At 34.4% G+C, this 23,579-nt stretch overlaps 1 protein-coding gene across 1 annotated transcript in view; it reads right to left on the bottom strand.

Annotated features, from left to right (window-relative positions):
• Fancl (FA complementation group L) overlaps positions 1-23,013 on the bottom strand; it is a 51,103-nt gene extending 28,090 nt beyond the window's left edge. The window contains exons 1-5 of the mRNA XM_042691191.1: positions 22,888-23,013; positions 14,106-14,164; positions 12,466-12,526; positions 10,003-10,059; positions 6,806-6,906 (exon numbers count right to left, since the gene is read on the bottom strand). Of these exons, the coding sequence (XP_042547125.1) occupies positions 6,806-6,906; positions 10,003-10,059; positions 12,466-12,526; positions 14,106-14,164; positions 22,888-22,998 (389 nt within the window). The 5' untranslated portion in view covers positions 22,999-23,013. The remainder of the gene's footprint in view (positions 1-6,805; positions 6,907-10,002; positions 10,060-12,465; positions 12,527-14,105; positions 14,165-22,887) is intronic.
• Between the last annotated feature and the right edge of the window lie 566 nt (positions 23,014-23,579).

Genomic DNA, 23,579 nt, shown 5'->3' with positions numbered 1-23,579 from the left:
AAAAAAAAAAAGGAAAAAGAAAATGTCACCAGCTCAGGTACTGTTTTTTCTTTACCAATTTAAATTTTTGTAATCTCGGATCCTACAGAGTTGATTAGAAATAGTAAATATGTGCTGGGCGCCGGTGGCTCACACCTGTAATCCTAGCTACTCAGGAGGCTGAGATCTGAGGATCGTGGTGCCCAGCCAGGGCAGGAAAGTCCGTGAGACTCTTATCTCCAATAAACCACTAGAAAGCCAGAAGTGGTGCTGTGGCTCAAGTGGTAGAGCACTTGCCTTGAGCTGAAGAGCGCAGGGACAGCGCCCAAGCCCAGAGTTCAAGCCCCACAACCAACAAAAAAAAAGAAAAGGAAAAGAAATAGTAAATATGCAATTATGAATCACAGAAAAGCTTACACTATGTACAAGATTTTTATTTTATTATATTTTTATAACTATGGACAAATCTACAAGGCTATAATTTAGAAAGTGAGGAAAACATGAACATTTTGACATGGCCTAGAAATAACTGAGACACTAAAACTCTATATAAGCCAATTTTTCAGAGAAATCACTGCATGTATCATTTCAAAGGATATCTTAAATTAAGAAGCTAGCTACTTAGGTGGGGCCTCACTAGGTGGAAATTCTAGTCTGAGACAGTGCAATCAGACTCTCAGACTTAGCTTTACATGTAAGAAATCAGTCATCAAACAATCAAAGAAAACCTGCTGGGTTTTCTTATCCTACCAGACAGTGTGGGATAAATGCTGAAAAAAATCTTACGTTCTGTTTTCTCAGACAACTTTGCTTCTAACACATTATATATAAGTAATATGAAGCAAACAATTAAGTAGCAATAGCTACTCTAAATCTATCCTCGACACTACAATTACGATCCGTCACATTCTAAGCAACAGATTTTGAAATTATCACTAAGAATAGAGTAATTTTGCAAATGTTCAACTTAACTCCTGGTAACATTTTTTTTTAATTACCTTCACCACTGGGTATTTAATTATCTTCAAATAATGGGAGAAACTTTATTAAACTTTTTATCATAGCTATACCATGGTACAGCTCCAGTGAGCATCATTCACAGAAAGCTTAAATAAAGTTTTGTAACTTTATTTATAAAGTTTTTTATAAAGTTTATTTATAGTTTTTGTAACATCTACATTTTTGTGTAGATGTTTTACTAGATTTGAACTCAGGGCCTATTTGCTAAGCAGACACTCTATTACTTAAGCCATAAATACAGCTCTTATTTATATGACTTTAATTGTTTTGGATAGGATCTCGTATTTTTGCCCAGGCTTATGATCTCCTACGTGAGGCCTCCATGTAACTTTGATTATAGTTGTGAATCACCAGGCCAGACTTGCTGGTGCATATGGGGTCTTGCTTAACATTTGGCTCAAGATGGCCTCAACTAGTGATCCTCCAAGTCCTGGGATTACAGGCATGTGTTAGTACAGTCAGCTATATATTCATTTTATATGCAAAGTTTGCCATAAAAATATGTATTTTGAAATCTATTCTGAGATTAAATATGAATATGTTTACAGTCAGTGGAACATAACAAATTTCATAAAGTTCATCTTATATGTAGCTATCTGGGTCTACAAGGCAGATAGAAACTATATGTAGTGAATGATATATGGCTGAGTTATTCATTTTGTCTTTCACCTATTTCCATGTTAGAAAGCTGTTGTTTTATCTCCTATAGAAGAACAATGTGTAGCATGCAAAGTAAAAGTCAACACTTCCTAATTGTCTCTCAAAGCACTTGCTTTGGAGAATATTTTATATACTTGTAATATTTCTGTTATAACTTTGTTGCTAATAGCTCTCAAGAAGTGCTACAATTACTCTCTATAATACTTATCACAGCTATAATTAAGTACTAGTGTGATCATCTATTTAAATTCTGACTCTTCCACTAGATGTGGTATTCCATCTAAGTCTTGCTGATATGCCTTCGCCATCTGCAATCAAACACATTCAATACATAACAGCTGGAAGAAAAATTAATGATTCAAAACTCTTATCTTACTTCATCAATGCTCCAAACAATTTCATTACTGGATTCCTCCAATAATGTTAAGATCTACTAGGAAAATTACCTTAAACTTATAATTAAAAAAAACATTTTTTTCTCTTCTTGCCAAACCCTTTTCCATTCCCAACTATCCTTAAATAGTAAGATCTTAAATTTTAAATCATTTTTATCTATTCCATCAATCTGTATCTGAAGTATGACTAGGTCTACACATCATAAACCAGTCTTTAACATTTTGCTCACAGTAGCTTTACAATCATATCTCATATCCTCTTCAAGGAAAGGTTGAAAGAATTAAAGAATGGCCTGGGCAGCCAGAACTTGAAGGGCCAAATTCCTAAAGAAAGGGAACAGGAGAAAACATAAGCCAACACCTTGAAGCCATTTCTACCTCAGAGTATTTGTCAGTTCTGGGCACAGGGCAAGAGGAAAAAGAAGGTTCTGGGCAAAGGTCCCAAGGCTGACTGTGGCTGCTATTAAATAGCCAAGATAAGGAAAAAAAAAAACAAAAACAAAAAAAACCCTTAGCAACAAGTACAAAAAGCACAAGGGCTGAAGGCATGGCTCAAGGCACAGTGTGCTTGCCTAGCAAGCATAAGGCCCTGAGTTCAAACTCCAGTACTGAAAAAATGAAATAAATAAAAACAAAAACAAAACCACTACCCTATTGGCAATTTCTTGAATATAAAAATAATGGGCTTAAAGGGTCAAAATGTGGTAATAAGGTAGTAGGTCCAGAAGACTTTCACTAAATTCTGATAATGTTCCCTCAAAACTTCTTATAAATCCTCAAACTACAGGAACAAAAGAAAAAAAAAAGCAGAAACCCACTAAAATAAAGATGAATGACTATTTACAAAGCTCAAAACACTAAGGGGAGAGTAGTTAGAATTTTAGATCGCTTAAATGGAACAAATTCCAAGAATATCTCTGAGTTGTCAATGCAAATGTTTGAACATTTAGCCTCCCCTTTTATCATTCTTCCTCATCTACCTTTCCCTTCCAAAGCATCAAAGTTCCATGATCCAGAACCTCATATCTAAGATATAAGTTGAGCTCAGAAAATTAACCTCCCCAAAAATAAACCCTCAAAAAAAAAACCCAATTAATAAATAAGTTAAAAACTTAAAGAGACTTCTCAGGAGAAGAATGAAGAGTGGATACATGAAGAAATGTTCTACAAGTAAACACACTGGATGGTAAAAAAAAAAAATATATATATATATATAAACTGGGACATGATAAATTATATAGGTCTCTAGGCATTCATACGGAGTGAGACCAATGGAGGACATTCTTAGAAGAGGATTACATAGGCACAACAGCTATGACCATATAAAATAATATTTATTGAAATTAAGTGCAGGAAATGAAAAGGGTTTTTTTTTTCTTTGTTGCTATTTTTGTGGTCTTTTCCTTTTATCTTGTTTATCTGGCTTCTGGAGAGTAAGAGGGGAGTAGAGAAATAGTGAGACAAGGGGGGAGCAAAGGGTGAACAAATGCAGCAGTGATGCTCACTAGATACTATGTTGAAAATGAACTATATAACTTGTGGGTAGGGATGGGATGGAAAAAATGGGAGAGAAGGAGGGAAAGGGTGACATTGTTTAAAAAGAAATGTACTCATTACCTGACTTATATAACCCTTCTCTACCTCATTTTTACCATAACTATAAAGAAATTCAAATAAAAAATTCTTTGTTCCATTTTCACACATGAACATAAAAGTATTTTGACTATATTGTCTCTCCAATTAGTTGAAATATATGTTTCAACTTCCTAATATTCATTTTTGTTTAAATGAATGTTAATTGTTCAAAGGGATTTCACAGTTTTATCTTACACATACATATACAATACTTTGGGAATTCCTAGCCAGAGCAATTATACAAGAGAAAGAAATCAAAATGATCAAAATCAGGAAGGAAGAAGTTACATTATTACTATTTACAAATTATATGATTTTGTATCTACAGGACCCTAAAGAATCCACTCCAAAACTCTCATCATCACAGCAAGATACAAAAATCTCAACATACAAAAACTAGGTACATTTCTATACACCAACAATGAACAGGATGAAAGGAAAATTAAAACAAAAGAATAAATAAATAACCATTGTAAAGGTAAAGGACATCTACAATGAAAACTATAAAACCTTGAAAAAAGAGACTGAAGAAGATCTCAGATGATTGAAAGACCTCCCATGTTCATAGATTGCAGAAAATGTAACCTAAAAATAGCCATCCTGCCAGCGGCAATCTACAAATTCAATGAAATACTCATCAAAATTCCAATATCTCTCTTCACAGAGAAAGAAAATTCAATCCTAATATATGGAAACACAAAAGGCTCTGAAGAGCCAAAATAACCATGAGCAAAAAGAGCAATGCTGTAAGTATCACAATAGCAGACTTCAAACTTTACTACAGAGTTATAGTAACCAAACAGAAATGGTACTGGCACAAAATAGATGCAAAGAGCAATGAAACAGATTACAAGACTCAGAAATGAATCCACACACCTACATACATCTGATTTTAGACAAAAGGAACCCAGAATATACATTGGCAAAAAAGATTACATTTCAACAAATGGTACTAGGTTTGTTTTGCTTTTTTTTTAAGTGTATTTTTTTATCTATTGTTTTTGGTACTGGAGAACAAATGTAAGATGCTTCACTTGCTAGGCAAGCACTTTGCCACTGAACTACATCACAATCCAACAAATGGTAGTAGGAAGACTGGATGCCCAGATGAAGAAGACTGAAACTGTATTCCTATCTCTTACCCTCCACTAATATCAATTCAATAACTAACTGAATAACAATGTTTAACAGAACAAAGGCATATCATTAACAATACATCAACAATATTTAATGATATTTTTTTTGTTCGGTCATTGGGCTTCACGCTGGGCCTGGGTGCTCAAGGCAGGAACTCTACCACTTGGGCCACAGTGCTACTTCCAGTTTTCTGGTGGTTAATTGGAGATAAGAGTCTCACAGACTTCCCTGCCCAGGCTGGTTCTGAACCTCGATCCTCAGATCTCAGCCTCCTGTATAGCTAGGATTACAGGTATGAGCCACCAGTGCCCAGCTCTATTTAATGATATTCTACCAATGCTTAATTCATGTCTCTATCTCTTATCAATTCCCTGAACTACTTTTAATTTTTTTTACTCACCATTTTACATGATTCTTCTAATCCTAATTGCCAAAATTCACTATTTCAAATTATGAAAACACTTAAAATATATGTAAATTTAGAAAAGACCAAGCCCCAGTGGCTCATACCTGTAAGCCTAGTTACTCAGGAGGCTGAGATCTGAGGATCCCGGTTCAAAGCCAGCCTGGGCAGAAAAGTCCATGAGACTCTTATTTTCAATTAACCACCAGAAAAACAGAAGTGGTACTGTGACTCAAGTAGTAGAGTGCTCGCCTTGAGCTGGAAGAGCTCAGAGACAGCACCCAGGCCCAATTTCAAGCCCCACAATCAACAACAACAACAAAAAAGACCAAACTGTATAATCAAAAATAAATACATACATGTCTACACAAACACACACACTAATTTCTCGCATTTCTCAGTTTGTTTTTTGTTTTTGTTTTTTTTGTCAGTCGTGGCTTCAACTCTGGGCCTGGGCACTGTCTCTCAGCTCTTCAGCTCAAGGCAAGCACTCTACCACTTGAGCCACAGAGCTGCTTCCAGATTTGTTGTCGTTTATTGGAAATAAAGAGTCTCACGTGATTTTTTTGTTGCTTTGTATGTCCCTCCCCCACAGTGTAATCCCTGTTTTTACTGTATTTGATGTTGGTATAATTTGGGGAGCTGAAGGAAAAAAACAAATTGTTTAAGTGGGGATACAGGTGGACCCTCTGCAACAATGAGATGTACAAGATGCTATGTCGAAAAACGAACTTTAACAACTTTGGCTGGGGAGGGGAGGGGGACCAGAGATGGGAGGGGAAACAAAGGAAGAGGCAACAATGCTTGATAAGAAATGTACTCATTACCTTGCTCGTGTGATTGTAACCCCTCTGTACAGTATGTTCACAATAAAAAGCTTATTTAAAAAAATAAAACAGTCTCACGGACTTTCCTGCCCAAGGTGGCTTTGAACTGTGATCCTTAGATCTCAGCCTCCTTGGTAGCTAGGATTATAGACGTGAGCCACCAGGGCCCAACCAGCTTTTTTATTTACCTTTTATTTCTCTTACTTTTTTCTTGCTTTCTTTATCAAGTATTGGGATTACGCTCAGGGCGTTGAATTTGCTAGCAAGCACTCTTATGATGGGAGTTACACTCTGTCACTTTTGTTTTTCTAGTTGGTTTCAGATAGGATCTTGCATGTTTGCTCCAGTCATCCTCAGAGTACTATCTTCCTACTGCTTCTCTGTAGCAGCTGGGATTACAAGTAGGTACCATCATACTCAGTTATTCAGCATCTCTTTTGAAACATGGTTAAATTTAGTAATGTTAAGAATAATGTATAATATTATGCACATACAATTATACATTATATAGATAAACATAACATTAAGTATCTTCTAAGACAAAATCTTACATACAAGTTATCTTCAGCTTTTCAGGTCAACTGTTTTGGATATCTAATGTATAGCAACAATAAGGATTATACACTTTCATTACAACAAAATCCTTTGACTATAAACAGGTATAAAATGAAGTGTTAAAAATGGAAACACATTAAGTTGAATTGTCTAAAACAAAGGCATTTGGAAAGCATATTTTAAGACAGACATACTTATCCCAACCAAGAGTTTCCATGTCTTCAACAAGGCTTGTGTAGAAATGGGGAGGAGGAGGCAGCACATTTATCTCTTGTCTATTCTTTAAAGCAGCTTCCTGTTTTAAGAGAAAACAAATCTTGAATCAGCCGTGAAATGGTAGATGAATTCTTAGTACCTGATTACAAATGCATCATTACAATGTTCTTAGTGCCTACCTTAGGTGCTCATTATTTTTATAGAAAATATAGGTTACTTATTCATTCCTCTTGTCATGAAAAAGTTAAAGGACTTCAAAAAGGTCATGTAAAACTTTTTATAACATTTTTATAACATGAATGAACTTAGGATTTTAACATTTTTGGGGCTAATATTCCAATCAAGGATGAAAAATATAAAAATAAAAAATATCTTCTAAGCTTCATTATCTTTCTATTGATATATGACATCAAAATAAGTATCTTTTAAAGAAAACGTACTCTGTACCTAGATTGACTAGCTGGATATATTTGTATGCCCCTGTGAACCACATCCTAACTCAATCCCCTTGTTATCATAGTAAATGTCTACCTGCTAATTTCTTTCATTACCATTCATTTTTACTCTCTGATCATGAAAGAATAATATTGTACCACCTAACTAACTAGATCACTTTCTAGTCATTTTCCTCCCTTGACCCACATATGATATCTTTTTACTTTTTTCTTTTTTTTGTTAGTTGTGGGGCTTGTACTCTGGGCCTGGGTGCTGTCCCTCAGCTCTTCAGCTTAAGGCTCGTGCTCTACCACTTGAGCCACAGCACCACTTATGGTTTTCTGGTGGTTAATTGGAGATAAGAGTCTCACGGACTTTCTTGCCCTGGCTGGCTTTGAACCACGATTCTTAGATCTCAGCCTCCTGAGTAGCTAGGATTACAGGCGTAAACCACCAGGGCCCAGCTCCACATATGATATCTTTAAAACAAACCTAAAATTTATATTTTTTACAAGCAACACAAAGAATCTTAGAATGACTGAGGCAAAAAATTACCAAAAACTTTCTAGTTTCTAACCTAGACGACTATCTTATTTTAAGAGCGAAAACAAAATATATCTATACTTAGATGTTCATATAAACATCACCTCATTCGTAAGGAAATAGAAAGACTTGGAAAAATCATGAAGTAAACCAGACCCAAAGAAACATAGAACCCATAGTTTTCCTTATTTGTAATAATTAGTATATGTCTAGGATAGTCCTAGCAGATAAACAGAATAGCTCAATAGCTATGTACATAAGACCATGTAAGATGATGCTAATCGAAATGAACTCCAAGATATGGAAACAAGAAGTTTTTCTTTGTTGTTGTTTTTAATGCACTATGTGGTTTCTTTTTCTTTTGTTTTTTTTCCCCTATGGTTTATCCCCTGTTGTCACTGTATTTGACTTTGGTACTCTGTGTATTATATATACGTTTATTTGAATTAGAGAAGGAAAGGGGAACAACAATTAATGGTGAGAAAAAGGACAAGGGCGAACCAATGCAACAATACTCACAAGAAATGAACTGTACAACTGTACAATTTTATGGGGGGAATTAAAAGGGAGAGAAAGTTGGAGGAAAATGAGGGAGAGGGGTAACAAGTTCAACAAGCAATGTGCTCACTACCTTAAACCTGTAACTGTAACTCTGTACATCACCTTGACAATAGAAATAAATTTGAAAAAAGAAAAAGAAAGCAAAGATATTAGATCATCATTTCTTAATTCTTAATAGTAGATATAGGCAAGGATTTGTGTTGAATGATCATTTGGAGGCAAGTTGGTGGAAAATTTCCTACCAGACCAAAAGCTACTGATGAATCTCTACAAAAAAGTAGTCAGATCTCATATCACTAATACAATATGGTACTGAGCACCAATTAATCTTAGCAAAAAATGAACCCCAATTTAAAGATAGCTTTAGATCTAACTGCAGATTACAAGGAAGATCCAGGCTAAGTAGCCCTTATCTGAATGCTTGAAAGGAACAATGTCAAGGACGTCAATTTTTTTCCATATTTAAAATATTTACATATACATGAGATATATTAGGGATAAGACCAAACCTAAACACAAAATTTACATTTCCAACCACCTCATACACATGGCCCAAAGCAATATTATTAGCATTGAATGCAATTTTAAAAAACAGTTTAATAATTATGTACATGAGACAAACTTTTGATACAGTGAAATTTTCTACTTGTGGGCGTCTGTTCAAAGAGTCTGACATTTTGGAACAGTATGAATTTTCAGATAGGATATATTCAATCAACTTTTAGGCAAATACATTAAAGATTTTATGAATATCTAACAAACCAAATCCACAATGTAAAACACTATGTAGGACACATAGTTTTGTTTTGTTTTTCCAGAAAGTAAATGATATGAAGGAAAGGAATAGATGGAGAAATATTGTATAATTACCATACAAACCAATATGAAGTATGGACATTGCGGATACTAATACAAAATACAATTAAGGAAATTTCATTAGTTTCACTAAGGTTACAATTACATACTTAAAAACAGAAAAAAACCACTTAGTGATTAAAAGATACACATTAATATTAAGAAACATTAAAAGATATACGCTAATAAAGGAATGGATACAATGCCTAAGATTTCCACTTAAAATACTACAATCTCTTTTAAAAGAAGTCCAGGAAGAAATATGATTCAAATGTATATTATATATGCATAATGTATTTATGCATGCATGCTATATGTATACATATGTGCAAACATAGTATATATCAGTATATACTATATATTAATACCTATATACATATACACATACACATATAGAATAAAGACAACATCTCTTCAGAAATCTGTGGCTATATACAAAATTATTCATACTTCACATATTAAGATACAACCATCTAACTTATCCTCAGATGCTAAATTCCCTGACAGGCAAGAAATTCATTTTATTTCTCCACTATCTGCCCAACTCTAGTGTCAACTCTACCACATTTATGATTTAACCAAATGAATTTCTTCACATAGTTCTATTCCTAATGCAACTGAAGACAGTACTATCCACATTTAAGTATGTAGTAAAATAAAACATAAAATGACTGTAAGTTGAAAAGTTTTAAATTCTAATCATGTTAGCTTTTAAAGGTTATAAAAACAATCAAGACATAGCGAACATGATAACAGTGTTAGAAAAAAAAAAAAAACGTACCAAAATCATTTTCAACTCCATCATAAAGCTCAATAGATCAGGGGAGTGCTGCATTCTCTAAATAAAACATTTATAATTAGTTTTACATTTACAAAGAATCCTTCACTTATGAAAACAATTTATATGCTGACGTTAACATGAAAAATACTGTATTTACATCTTAATAATAAGTAGTAAAGTTTTTGTCATTTTATAAAAGTAATTAAACTCATCAATTTTAGTGAGATATGCTGAATTTCCTACAAGTCACTTAAAACCCCACACAGTCCTATTCCTTTAGCACTGTTCACTACCATGTTTAACAAATCTAACAAATCGCATCATTATTTTTAAAAAGACAAGAGCAGAGATAAAGATGTGAATGGAAAGAAGAAATTAAAAAACTCAAAAAACTCAATGACTTTTAAAAGTCGTTAAAGTAACAAATTACTTATCAACATATGCTTTAATATTTTTCTCATTTTTGTCCTACACAATTATCCTAAACTACATCAAAAAGAGAAAAACCTTCAATAAAATAAAAAGTATCACACTGTCATGGCAAAAATGGAAAATGGCCTCTAAAACAGAATAAATAGAGGATATTTCTTAAATAACTACAAAATAAAAAGGAAGCAAAGAAAATAGTTTCATATTGCTCCCTTAGAACATTATAACATTTCTCTGTATTTTCTTATTTTTAGATGCATTGTACCATAACCACACTGTCTCAACAAACTCAAATGGAAATTTATTTGGTCTTTTTGTTTGTTTGTTTTTGCGAGTCCTGGGGCTTGAATTCAGGACCTAGGCACTGTCAGTCAGGTTCTTTTGCTCAAGGCTAGCACTCTACCTACCACTGAACCACAATGCCACTTCCAGCTTTTTCTGTTTATATGGTACTGAGGAATCAAACCCAGGGCTTCATGCTAGGCAAGCACTCCACCACTAAGCCACATTCCCACCCCTTTATTCGGGTCTTTTAAGGTAACAGAAATAAAAACTGTAAGATATTTCAACAATGCACAATGGTGTATCATTCACTATCTTGATAGAGTTATGTTTGTATTATACATCTTAGACTATACTTTTTTGAATGATTTCTTTCTTTTAGCTTGCTATAGATAAATAATAAATTATATTAAGATTCTGCAAACTACAGCCCAAAGGTTATAGTTCTATCTTGACAGCTATTTTGTAAATAAAGCCTTATTGACTTGCAGCCCTGCCCATTCATTTTCCATTGCCTATGGCTGCTTGGGTGCTGTTAAGAAAAGAGTGAGATACTTGTGACAGAGACTAAGTTCCACAGGCCTGAAAAGATGATTCTGGTCACTTATATAAAAAAAAATTGTTGACTACTTGGCCTGTATTTAACAAAAAAAAAAAATAATGAGTTAAATAATAATCAACTAAACTTTGAAATATAACAAAACTCAAATACTGGGTTCTACTGGACCAACTGGAAAACAAAGATATCCTAAAACAAACAAGCAACCACACACACACACAAAACCCTTCAGATTTTTTTCTAGATTATCTTGATATACAAGTAGAGAAATGAATTACACATTTTATTATTTTGCTGAGTTTTTAATAATTTTCCGGGCCACTTAAATATCTCAATGTAGCCATTCTTAAACTTTAGTGTACAATATAAAGTCACAGAAATTGGGGAAAGTAAAAAGAAAATGAAGTGAAATAATTTAAACATTCCATTAAAAAACTACTACAATGACACAGCTCAGGTGACAGCAAAAATTCCACAAATTACATTGCTCCTACATTTCTTTGTGACTTGATACATATTGTTTAGTGTGGATAATTCTCCATGTCAGTTATCACATATAACTTACCATAACATAGAAAAAATATAAGAAACAAAAGCACACTAATAATAAGACATCAAAAATGTCCAATACCACTAATACTTTTTATGAGAAGCATTTCATTATTTTTCATTTTCATTATTAGTTGCTTAGTAACCCATTTTTAACTTGCTGTAATCCTTGAAGGAATGTTCAGATACAGTATCACAGGAACTAGTAATAACTAAATTAATCTTGACTATAGCTCAATTTCTAGCTACCATTATTTTCTGTCATTATGTAAGTATATATGATATAATGTTTCTAATACATTTTCCATTACTGACTGAGAGACCAAAATCCCATGTTTGCCACAGATAATCTGGATCTAGATTGGAGTTTCAGAGATGCCATCCAGGAAATAATATCTTAAGAAAACGTTAAGTCTCATATGAAAATTAACTTCAACATAAATGTTGCCTGAAGATCTGCACAGGATTCCAGAAAACAATATATAATGTAAAGTACCTTAAAATGTTTGATAGAGTAGAAACCTGTAAAAACCCAGCAATTATTATACTAGTTTGTTATAACAGCCTTGCAAAACAGATCTTTAAAGAACAAATTCACTGATTTCCTATCCTCATCTAAAATATAAACCTTTCAAAAGGCTTACCTGCTTGACTATTTGATGGTATCCACTAAGTATGCTTCTCAGTTGCCAACTACATAGTAATCTAAAATTTTAATAGGACAAAATGGTTTATTCACTATTTAGAATTAGAAAAAAAAAACTTATTTGTATGCTAACAAATACCCACATACAATCAAAAGAATGACATAAATATAATTCTGGCAAGTTAATAAAATTTTTCCACTTTTGAAAAGCCTTGTCTTCAAACTGTCAGTATTAATTTCATTTCAAAATATAAATAACTACAATCAACAAATGACATGCAAACAGTATCTTTTTTTTTAACTTTAACATATCCAAAGCAAAATTTTCTATTTAAAACTAAATTCTTCGCTGAAGTATGTTAAATATAAATAACAGTTTGGATCATAATTTATCACATTTATATTTCAAAATGCATTTATACTAATATATTAGTCATTTTTAGAGTAATATAATTGTACATACTTTTAACGGTATAGGTAGTGATAAAGTTCATCTATCTCACCTCCTGGGCTCTCAATATTGGTAGATAAGCAACTTTTCTGTTTTTTTGGTCATTACCAAAGTTTGAACTCAGGGCTTAGAGCTTACTCAGATCTTTTACTCATTCCCAGAACTCTACCACTTGAGTCATGAGTCTAATGGAGTATTTTGCTAATTAAGTGGACAAGGAGTCTCCTCATTTTCTTCCAGGGCTGGCTTTGAACTCTGATCCTCCAGGCATTATCGTTTTGAAATTACAGATGTGAGACACTGATGTCTGGCTCAATAAATACAAATTTCAAAGAATGACTTTTACCTATCTGGAAATAGACAGTCTGATTCTCCAAATGATGGCCTTCCACAACCCTCTATTCTTGGTTTATCAAATCCCATACATACCTTTATTCCTTCCTGATCAGAGTAGTTCATGGCACTGCTTATAGGTAACACCCTCTCCTCTCCAAATGTACTTCCAAACCCTTGTAACCAACTTGATCATTTCACTAATTATCCCATTACTGTGGTAATCTTAAATTATTTTCTATTATTTTTCTTTTTAATGATTTTAACATTCTTTAATATATATCATATAATAAAAAACAAACTTAAATCTTCCTTGAGTGCAAACCCTAGCTTGGCCTCTCCTTTTCTTCTAAGTAGTTTATACTTTTATGTTTCTTTTCTATGCACTCAAACTTTCCAAATACAACACAAAATGGAATTATATCTAACCTGACCTCTTTGCATTGCTCAGCACAGCTAATCATTATTTCCTTCAGGGTTTTTACTTGGTCTAAAGTTTCCTCTTACATTTCTGATCGTTTCTAGTCATATTAATTTCCCCGTTAGTTTATTTACTAGTCCTTTAAATAACAGTGTATTCTCAAGGTCCTGTCTCCTACTCCTTTCTCTTTATACACCTATTTGGCACTTTTGGGGAAAATATACACATCTGCTGCTCACTGTTTAAATAAAAACAGTAAATGACTTACCTTTGAAAAGTAACTTATAGTAGGAAAATAACTTACAAATGCCACACTTATTTGTATGAAAAAATATATTTTGAGTTTGCTGAAGGCCTTTGTGGTCACTAAACACAGTATACACATGGTGTCAATCCCACAAAAATACATGCATGTAACTAACCACCACATTACCTTGCATTCTTCAGTTTTAAGTCTTTAGGCAACAATATTCTAAGGTGAAAATCTCTTCCCTGTGGAAAAGAATTTAAAAGTTCAAACTTTCATCTTCACTTAATGCTGAACATTTTTAAAAGAATCACATAAACAGGAAGCATTTTCCACATTTTCTAAAAACAATAAAATTTATCTTTATTTTTTTACACTTGAAATATACAAGCTACAGAATATAGCACTTAAAGATTGCAATTCAAATCTACGTCAAAATTGTCACTCATGGGAAACAAAGATACTAAGGTATTATTTTTAAAGAGAGTAAGAAGTTCACTTCTTAGTAAACATACAGAAAAAATTTAAATGTTCTTTCTTTAAAAATGCTTTCAAATTTGTTTAAATATAGAAGAAAATGATAATATAAATTAAGAACAAAAACTGTATTACATCTCAGGTTTGAAACTTATTTTCTAAATTTGAAGAAAATAAAACTATTATTTTAGGCAATATAAATATTTAAACATAAGAGAAATAGTTTAAAAAAAATACTTTAGAGTATATTTAATCCTTTCATACCAGTAAACCTTTAATAAATAAAATCAGAAACACTAAGCTATTTTGACATAAATATTCAAGTTATATATATGAACATACACAATTTAACTTAGGCACTTCCTAAGAGCAGGGACAGCAGAGAGCATTGTTCTCTGAAAAGTATATTGTTTACTTTCTTTGGAAAGTGAGTGGGTAAATAGTTTAAACTTTGTACTTAAATAGGATAATACGTGTGAAATTTAAGTAAAAATAAGCAGAAAAAGACAAACAGAAATGTAATCTTTTACTCCAACAGTATAAAATGAAAAGAGTAATAAAATTCTCGAAAAACAATTACCATGTGGAATTTTAGCACAGTCTCCCTCAAAGTAGATTCAAAAACAGAGGAACACAATTAAATGTACCCCATAACCTTTACTTTCATGGTAATATTACAGTTCTGACTTTCATTACATTTAAATGTCCTTTAAAAAAATGAAACAAAATGTACTAGTGACCTTTTCTAAAGGTCAAATAACAATAATTCACTTTTTCATTAAAACACTAAAAAGTATTACTAACTTTACAGACATCCTGCACATAGGTGTAAGAACAATCTGGAATTCATACTGAAAATAGTAAAACTATTCTACTGTAGAAATTTATGCTATTACCTAAATTAATAAACTTTCAAAGTTCCAGCCATTTAAAAGGTCAAAAGCCATGTCACATCCCACAGTACTTGTCTAATTCAAGAAAATGCCTAACATTAGGCCTTTCTGTTCTTAAAGAATCTAGAAAATACTATCTATAAAAAGCAGATTTTCCAAGATTGTAAAGGACAGAACTGAGGGTTCCCTAAACTTGAATATCAATAAGACAATTCTCCTCCAAACTGTAAAGATCAATGTTACAAACAAAATCACAAAATGTCTATATTTCCAATCAGAAGCCAAGAAACTCAATAAATTTCAAATTATCAGTAAGAAGAAAACTACAATTCATTTTTTTAGTAGAGCCCACTCTGGAGCTCTGTCAGTGTGTGGCTCAGTGGTAGAGTGCTTGCTTGGCTAGCATGTATGAAGCCTGGGTTTGATTCCTTGGTACCATGTAAACAGAAAAAGCTGGAAGTGGTGCTCAAGTGGTAGAGGACTAGTCTTGAGCAAAAGAAGCTCAGGGCCAGTGCCCAGTCCCTGAGTTCAAGCCCAAGGACCAGCAAAAAAAAAAGAAATGTCAATAGAGAAAAAAATTCATGGAAGAAATTATGAGGGGATTGGATTAAATAGAAAAATAACACAGAATGCTGGTAGGTTGGGGAACTAACTACAAAGAGGAGACTAATATGAACAAGAAGCTGAGATGTCAGTGTGGCAGTATATACCAACAATCCCACTACAAAGATTTGAGGCAGGAAGATTTCAATCCTAAAGCCAATTGAGACACATGGCAAGATTCTGACTCAAAATAAGTAAGTAAATATATATATTGAAAAAGCATGAAAACAGCATTGGAAAGGAAATGTTTTAGGATTATAAGATAATAAATAGAAACACCCTTTGAAAATGAGTATTAGAAAGAAAAACTTGTAAACTTTCATATTACTCCTTCCTTTCAATAACAAAAAAAAAATCTCTTAAATAAGATGCACTTTGCTTCTGCAACAGAGGAGGGTATTCTTTTGGTAGGAATTCTATCAATCACTGAAATGGGACAAAATGTTCATAAATACAAACATTATGTTCATCAATCCAAAGGTACTATGAGACACAAATAGAATCAAGAATCAACATATTTTAGATAACAGCAGACCCCATAAGCCAAACTATAAATAAATTATAATGCTAAATTACATATCTTTAAGAAACAGATTCAAACATTTCAAACTAATGTCAGAAAGAAGAACAAGAGAAGGAAGAAGAGGAAAAAGAGTGGAAAGAAAGAATGAGGAGAAAAAGGGAGGGGAGGAGGAGTCCACAATAATGAATGAGCTGACTAAACTCAGATAAGAAATAAAGGCAAAAGGCAAAATTATATTAAAATGGGAGAGTAAATTTCAGGATGCTCAAGGAAGAAAAAAAGGTTAAGGTAGAAAACAGGCAAGAACGACTAATACACATGTAACTGGAGAACCAAAAAGGATTAGAAAAAGAATATTTAAAATTAGAATCCAAGTACACCTTCTGAAAATTCACATCAAGAAGGACAAGTGGACATATAGGAAAAATGACTTGCAATAGCCCATTCGGAAATATATCTGAATATCAAACTTTTAAAACAAAAAGTCCAGGGCCTCTAGGAAAAACATCAAATAACTTCTGAGGGTAACAAAGTGATAACAGTCTTCTCAAAGCAACATTAAAAAAACAAAAACTGGAAATTTTATGAAGTTTTGCTTCTACTCATAATGAAGTAAGAGGCAGAAGTTATCCTCCCACTTCATTTTTCAAAATGGACTAGAGATATAAAACAATGATTTTCAGACAGCAAAGAGGAAGAAAAACATCTGAACTTGTGAACCACAAAAATACAGTATAAAACCTAACCTTTTTCTTTTTTTTTAAGGAAGTATAAGTCCTGTAACATGCCAAGCACATAATCTACCACTGGGCTACAACCCTAGCTTGATTACAGTAATGCTCTAGCCAGCTAAAATGGAAAACTTTGTAATGCAGGAACCTCCTGGATAAAGACAAATTAAACTGAATTCTGTATGGTTCTGCCTAGCAAAGATTAAAAGCAAACCTTAAAAAGATTCAATTCTTTCCAAATAATTTAACTATCATTCTCAACAGATCTCTATAGTATTTAGAGATTAATAATACCAAGGTAGAATTCATGTCTGACATCCAATCAAAGTACACCAGGTATCCAAAGGAGAAAAGACCCATAAAGAAGAGAAAAATCAAAAGAAACGGACACAAAAATAACAAAGATTATTGAACTGGGTAAAAATTAAAACATATACTTATGTTTATATATCTGACAAGCTGAGGGAAGACATTATCACATTAAATAGAAACAAAAGATATATATATATGAAAGATACATATATATAAAGTCATCTGAGTGGCAGTGGTTTATGCTGGTAATTCTAGCTACTCAGATGGCTGAGTTCTAAGGATAACAGTTCAAAGCCAGCCCAGGGCGGAATGTCCATGAGACTATCTCCAATAAACTACTCAAAAAAGAAAAGTCAAAAGTGGAGCTGTGACTTAAGTGGTAGAACACTAGCCTTGAGCAAAAGAAACTCAGGGACAGTACCAACCCCTGAGTTCAAGCCCCAGGACTGGTAGCATAAAAGAAACAAAACAAAACAAAACAAACAAAAATAGAAATGCCCAAGGTAGAGTCTCATATTGGTATTCTTGGAATGACATCTCGGATGAGATCTTAAGACAAAAAAAAAACATATTCAATAGATTTAAGAAAAAGAATTTCTTAAAGAAACCTTAATGGATTTAAGTGAATAAAGAATAATGCATGGATATTTGTGACATTAAAGAAATCTAGAATGGATTAGAAATTTACTTCCAACAGAATAAAGCAGAAGTAAAATTGTGTGACTACAGAGTATAAGAAATAAGACAACGTACAGCTTTCTGGTGGATCTACTCAGAGAAAGCCAGATCTCTGTGATTACAAAAAAGTAGTATTACTCAGATCCATGACCTAAGGAATTGAGGCTTCTGGCCAATAGCTGTGTGAATAAATCATTTTGGAAGGAAATCCTCCAACGCTAGTCAACTTTCATATAACTGAAGCCTTGACAAAAATCTTTATTGCAAGTATGCAAGAGAACCTAACTAAGAAACACCAACTAAATTGCTAGCAAATCCTTGGCCTAAAAAATAAAAATATTACTTTGTTATAATTATGTATGTTATAATGTTTTAGGCCACTAAGGTTTATAAAAGTTATATAGCAAAAGATAACCAATTAAGAAACGTTATTGAACCTAAAAACATTAAAGAGATAAGGAAACAAATTACATGATGAGAACAACCAACCAAATACACTCATGAGAAAAGAACCTAACATCAGAAAATACACAATTTTTTAATATCACAAATGGACTATTCACAAAAATATAGAGAATATATATAAAGAAAAAGTATATGTACATATGTATGTATATATATGTATATATATATATACACATAAAGAAAGAAAGAAAATATAAAGAAAACTTGTTAGGTTACAGAAAAAATAAAGCACTAAGTTTGCCGGGCACTGATAGCTCAAGCCTGTAAACCTAGTTACTCAGGAATCTGAGATCTGAGGACCACAGTTCAAAGCCAGCCCAGGCAGGAATGTCCATGAGACTCTTTTTTTTTTTCCCCATTCAAAAAAGAAAAAAATTTTTATTGTGAAAATACCATACAGAGGGGTTACAATTACATGGGCAAGATAATGAGTACATTTCTTATCAAGCATTGTTGCCTCCTCCTTTGTTTCCCCTTCCCATCCCTTCCCATCTCCCCTCCCACCCCACCCCCAACCCCTCCAGCCAAAGTTGTAAAGTTCATTTTTCCACATAACAATTTGTACATCTCATTGTTGCAATGGGTCCACTTGTATCCCTATTTAAACGATTTGTTTTTGCCCTTCCCCTCCACAAATTATACCAACATCAAATACAGTGAAAGTAGGGGTTATACCATGGGAGAGGGACATACAAAGCAACAAAGAATTCATCTTATAAATATGTTAGAAACAATCGCATGAAAGAAAAAAACATCTGAATACTTATCTTGTGATTCATTTCACCTAACCTCAACTTATCTGACTTTTTCTGCTGGACTCAGACATATACTAGTTATTGCAAATAAGGGAAATCATGGGAACTATGTTTCCTTGGGCCTGGCTTACTTCACTTAATGTAATTTTTTGCAAGTCTTTCCATTTCCTAACAAATGGGGCAATGTCATTCTTTCTGATGGAGGCAGACTCCTATCTCCAATTAACCACCAGAAAAGTGTAAGTGGCGCTGTGGCTCAACTGGTAGAGCACTAGCCTTGAGCTGAAAAACTGAGGGGCAGCGCCTAGGCCCAGAATGCAAGCCCCACGACCGACCAAAAAAAGAAGCACTAAGTTTCACACATGTTTGATAAGCAATATTATCTATAAATTGAAATTTAATAAAACTAAAATAACAAAATTAAAAATTCTAAGAAAAAATTATTTCCAACAAAAAAATTTAACTTTTTAACAACTCTTGAATGAAAAAGAACTATGGATAGAAATTACATAACCTTTCACTTAATGTAAGTTTTCCAAGTCTTTCCAAAGAAACATGGGTCCCATGGTTTCCCTTATTTGCAATAACTAGTATATGTCAGGGACAAGTAGAAAAGGTCAAAAGCTATGTACATATGACCATATAAGATGAAGTTAAGCAAAATGAACCCCCAAATAGGGACACAAGTCGTTTTATTCTTTCTTGCTATTGTTTCTAACGTATTTATAAGGTTCCATGTGATTTTTGTATTTCTTTTTATGTTCTTCCTCGATAGTATAACCCGTTTTCACTGTATTTGATGTCTGTATCGGTATAATTTGGTGAGGGGAAAGGAAAAAATAAAATGTTTAAATAGGGATATAGATTGACCCATTGTAACAATGAGATGTACAAGACATAACACTGAAAAACCAACTTTACAATTTAGTTGGGGGGGGGTTAGTTGTGAAGGTGGGAGGGAAGGGAAGGAAGGGGAAAAACAAAGGAGGAGGCAACAATGCTTGATAAGAAATGTAATCATTACCTTGCTCGTGTAACTGTAATCTCGCTGTATAGTATTTTCACAATAAAAAACTTATTTTAAAAAGAAGTTATATAACTTTTAAAGATTGCTGGTGTAAAACATTGCAGGTCAGTATCTACAGAAGACTTTTAAACTGATGATAAGAGATTTAAACCAGCAATAAGAGATTTAAACAAGCAAGATCTTAAAAACTTAAGTAAATAAAAATGTGTTCTCACTGGTAAAATCTGGGGCAACTAGAGTGTCAAAATAAAGGAGGTAACGGTTATATTCAATTAAATAAATTTTTGTATTCATCAGTCTAGAACAGACACAACTCCTAACTATAGAATAATATTACTTTTTTGAAACACAAATAACTCGCTTTCTTTGAGTAGATTCAGCAGAAAGCTGTACATTGTCTTATTTCTTATACTCTGTAGTCACACAATTTTACTTCTGCTTTATAGAAGGAATGATAGTATTAGAGCTTCATTTTGCAACTACAGGAGTAAGAACAAACTCCAAGTAAGAGTTAAAAATTCTGAAACTAGGATATGTGAGTGAATGTTTTATGAGTCAACATACTTCCCCCAAAGTCTGCTAATTACAAAAGGTTAATTTAGCTAATGTCACTCTAACCAAGGGATCAAAGTTAACATATTCATCCATGGGACCAGCTGACATCATGTGCTTCATCTGGCTTCAGGTTAAGAGAACACAATTAAATATAATGTGGTATCAGACAAGGAGGGATGAGGAAAATATAAAATATGTGACTGTACCATTAACAAAATTTAACTATGGACTCTAGGTTAGGTAACAGCATTGTATCATGATTAAATGTCCTGATTTCAGTAACTGTATGTGGCTATGTATGAGTATATCCCTGTTCTTATGAAATGCATGCTGAAGTATTTAGGAATAAATAGGTAGTATGTCTTTGACTTCATGTCAAATGGCTTAGGAAAATATGTATAGATGCCTACCCATCTTCCACACTCAAGAGAAATTCAAATTGGGCAAAATTTGGGTAGAGTATGCTTAACTTCTTACTATATCCTTGATAATTTTCCATATACTTGAAATATGTAGAAAAAACATACCATATCTAGGTTAATATTTGACCTTTAAGAAAGGTACAAAATACAATTGTAGCTACAGTACAAGTAAAAAAAAATCATCACACATTCTGATGACTACATGTTTCTTACAGCAGATACAGACAAATTGTACTTTCTTTAAAGTCTAAAATTAAGAATAACGTTAATTCCTATAAGTAAAATAATCTAGTCATAATACTTTTTGAATGTCTCTAAATGATGTATGCAAGTGAATCATATTTAATTCAATTACTGAGGAAAGAAAGGTGAGCTCACTTTTTTCCTTAGAAGTTTTAACATCTCTACTTGTGATTTTGAAAACACAGAGAAGCTCTATATCATTTCGGAGGATAATAATAATAATCCTAATCACTGAACAATTTGATCTCACTTTCTAACACTCTTAGGGGCAAGTAAAAGTTTCATTCATAAGTGAATTTGATAATGCACTCAATGTTCTTAAAGAATAATATATTTTGAGGGAACTTGTAAACATGAGATAATTCCCAGAATAGGATCCCCTCCCCGCCCCCATCTTTAAGGAGTGTTGAGAACAGGGTTAATGGGTGAGAGTAAAGTTCAACAAGGAAAACTCTGCTCAAAATCCTACCCTTAGGCAACTTGGGATGGGAAGTGGAAGGGAAAATTAGGCAGTGCTATCAAACGCTTCGGATTAAGGGGAATCTGAGGTGACCCCAGACAAACTGTCAGTTTCCCAGACCATCATTTCTGCCACTATAATAAGAGAAGGTTATTTCTTCCATCTCTGTCTCAGTGCTAGGGATGGCGATGCTGAACCTGAAGAACACTCTGTAAACTTCAACCCAGTGCAGCACGTCACCAACTCCGTCAGGACCTCCGGGAAAGGCAATTAATTTTGTCTTGGTGGAGATCTCTTACAAAAAAAATACACATACACACACACACACTCCAGACACACACACGCACGCACACACCCACTCCAGACACACACACTCCAGACACACACACACATACTCCAGAGTTGGCAAGGAGACACACACACACACACTCGACATACACACACACTCCAGACACACACTCCAGACAGACACACACACACACACTCCAGAGTTGGCAAGGAGACACACACACATACACACTCACACACGCACGCACACACACTCCAGAGTTGGCAAGGAGCCAAGATGACTTTCCCTCCAAAAGGCCTCAGCATCTGGGCTTCCGCAGCACCCATCAATCAACCCGAGGGGGCGTGTCGCACGCGGCCGCCAGCCACGCCCCTTCCGCGCGGCCCGGCCCAGGCGCGGCGGCGGCCGCAGCACTCCCACTTCAGGGCCGTGCTCTTCCGTCAGGGTCCGCAGTCCCCGGTCGCAAACTTCCCCGGGAGCGAGACTCGCCGTGTTGAGAAGCTGTCCCAGGAGAAGGAAACAACTGAACCGGTACCTGAGCCGAAATGAACCCCTCATACACAGTTTTCGCCCGGTTTTGAGGCAAAAGCAACGGGCACTGGCGCAACAGGTTCCCCTCCGCCAGCGCCGCCGCCGCCGCCGCCATGGTGCCGCCGCTGCTGCGAACCTGCACATGCGCAGTGCGCAGGCGCCAGCCCACCCCAGGGGGTGGAAACCGGCTTTGGCGGGAAAAGCCTGGAGCTTCCGTGGGCCGAAGTGGAAGTCCGGGAAGGCCTTCGCTGGACCTGGAGGTGGGGAGGTGAGGGCCCCTTCAGATGCGCGGGTCAGACTGATGTCCCAGGGGCCCGTCGGGTGATGTGGGGGTTGGATGGATTTGATATCACCTCAGGGCTACGTTTCTTCCAGCAGTAATTTTCCACTTGTACCACTTCTCAGACCCTGGCTGAACACCTTCCTGTACTGCTGACCACACTCCTCCAGGAGGGTTGTCTCTACGCCCTTAGCCCCACACTATAGCTTATCCATATAACATTCGCTATGTCATATGCATTGTAGTAAGGTTGGTGGCTTTCCACTGTTAGTCAGATACTGTATTTGAGATCCAGACCACACACACCCATATAATATACATATATTAGAGAGAGAGAGAGACTTGGTGATCTTAACTTTTTCTAATATGTCCTATACATTTTACTAGCTCAGGAATGACATCCATTCCCTTTTACT

Source organism: Dipodomys spectabilis, unplaced genomic scaffold (genome assembly GCF_019054845.1).
Source record: "Dipodomys spectabilis isolate Male_0828 unplaced genomic scaffold, ASM1905484v1 ptg000141l, whole genome shotgun sequence".
Lineage (NCBI taxonomy): Eukaryota > Metazoa > Chordata > Mammalia > Rodentia > Heteromyidae > Dipodomys > Dipodomys spectabilis.
The sequence above is the reverse complement of the archived record's forward strand: the minus strand, read 5'-3'. Positions and strand labels throughout refer to the sequence as shown.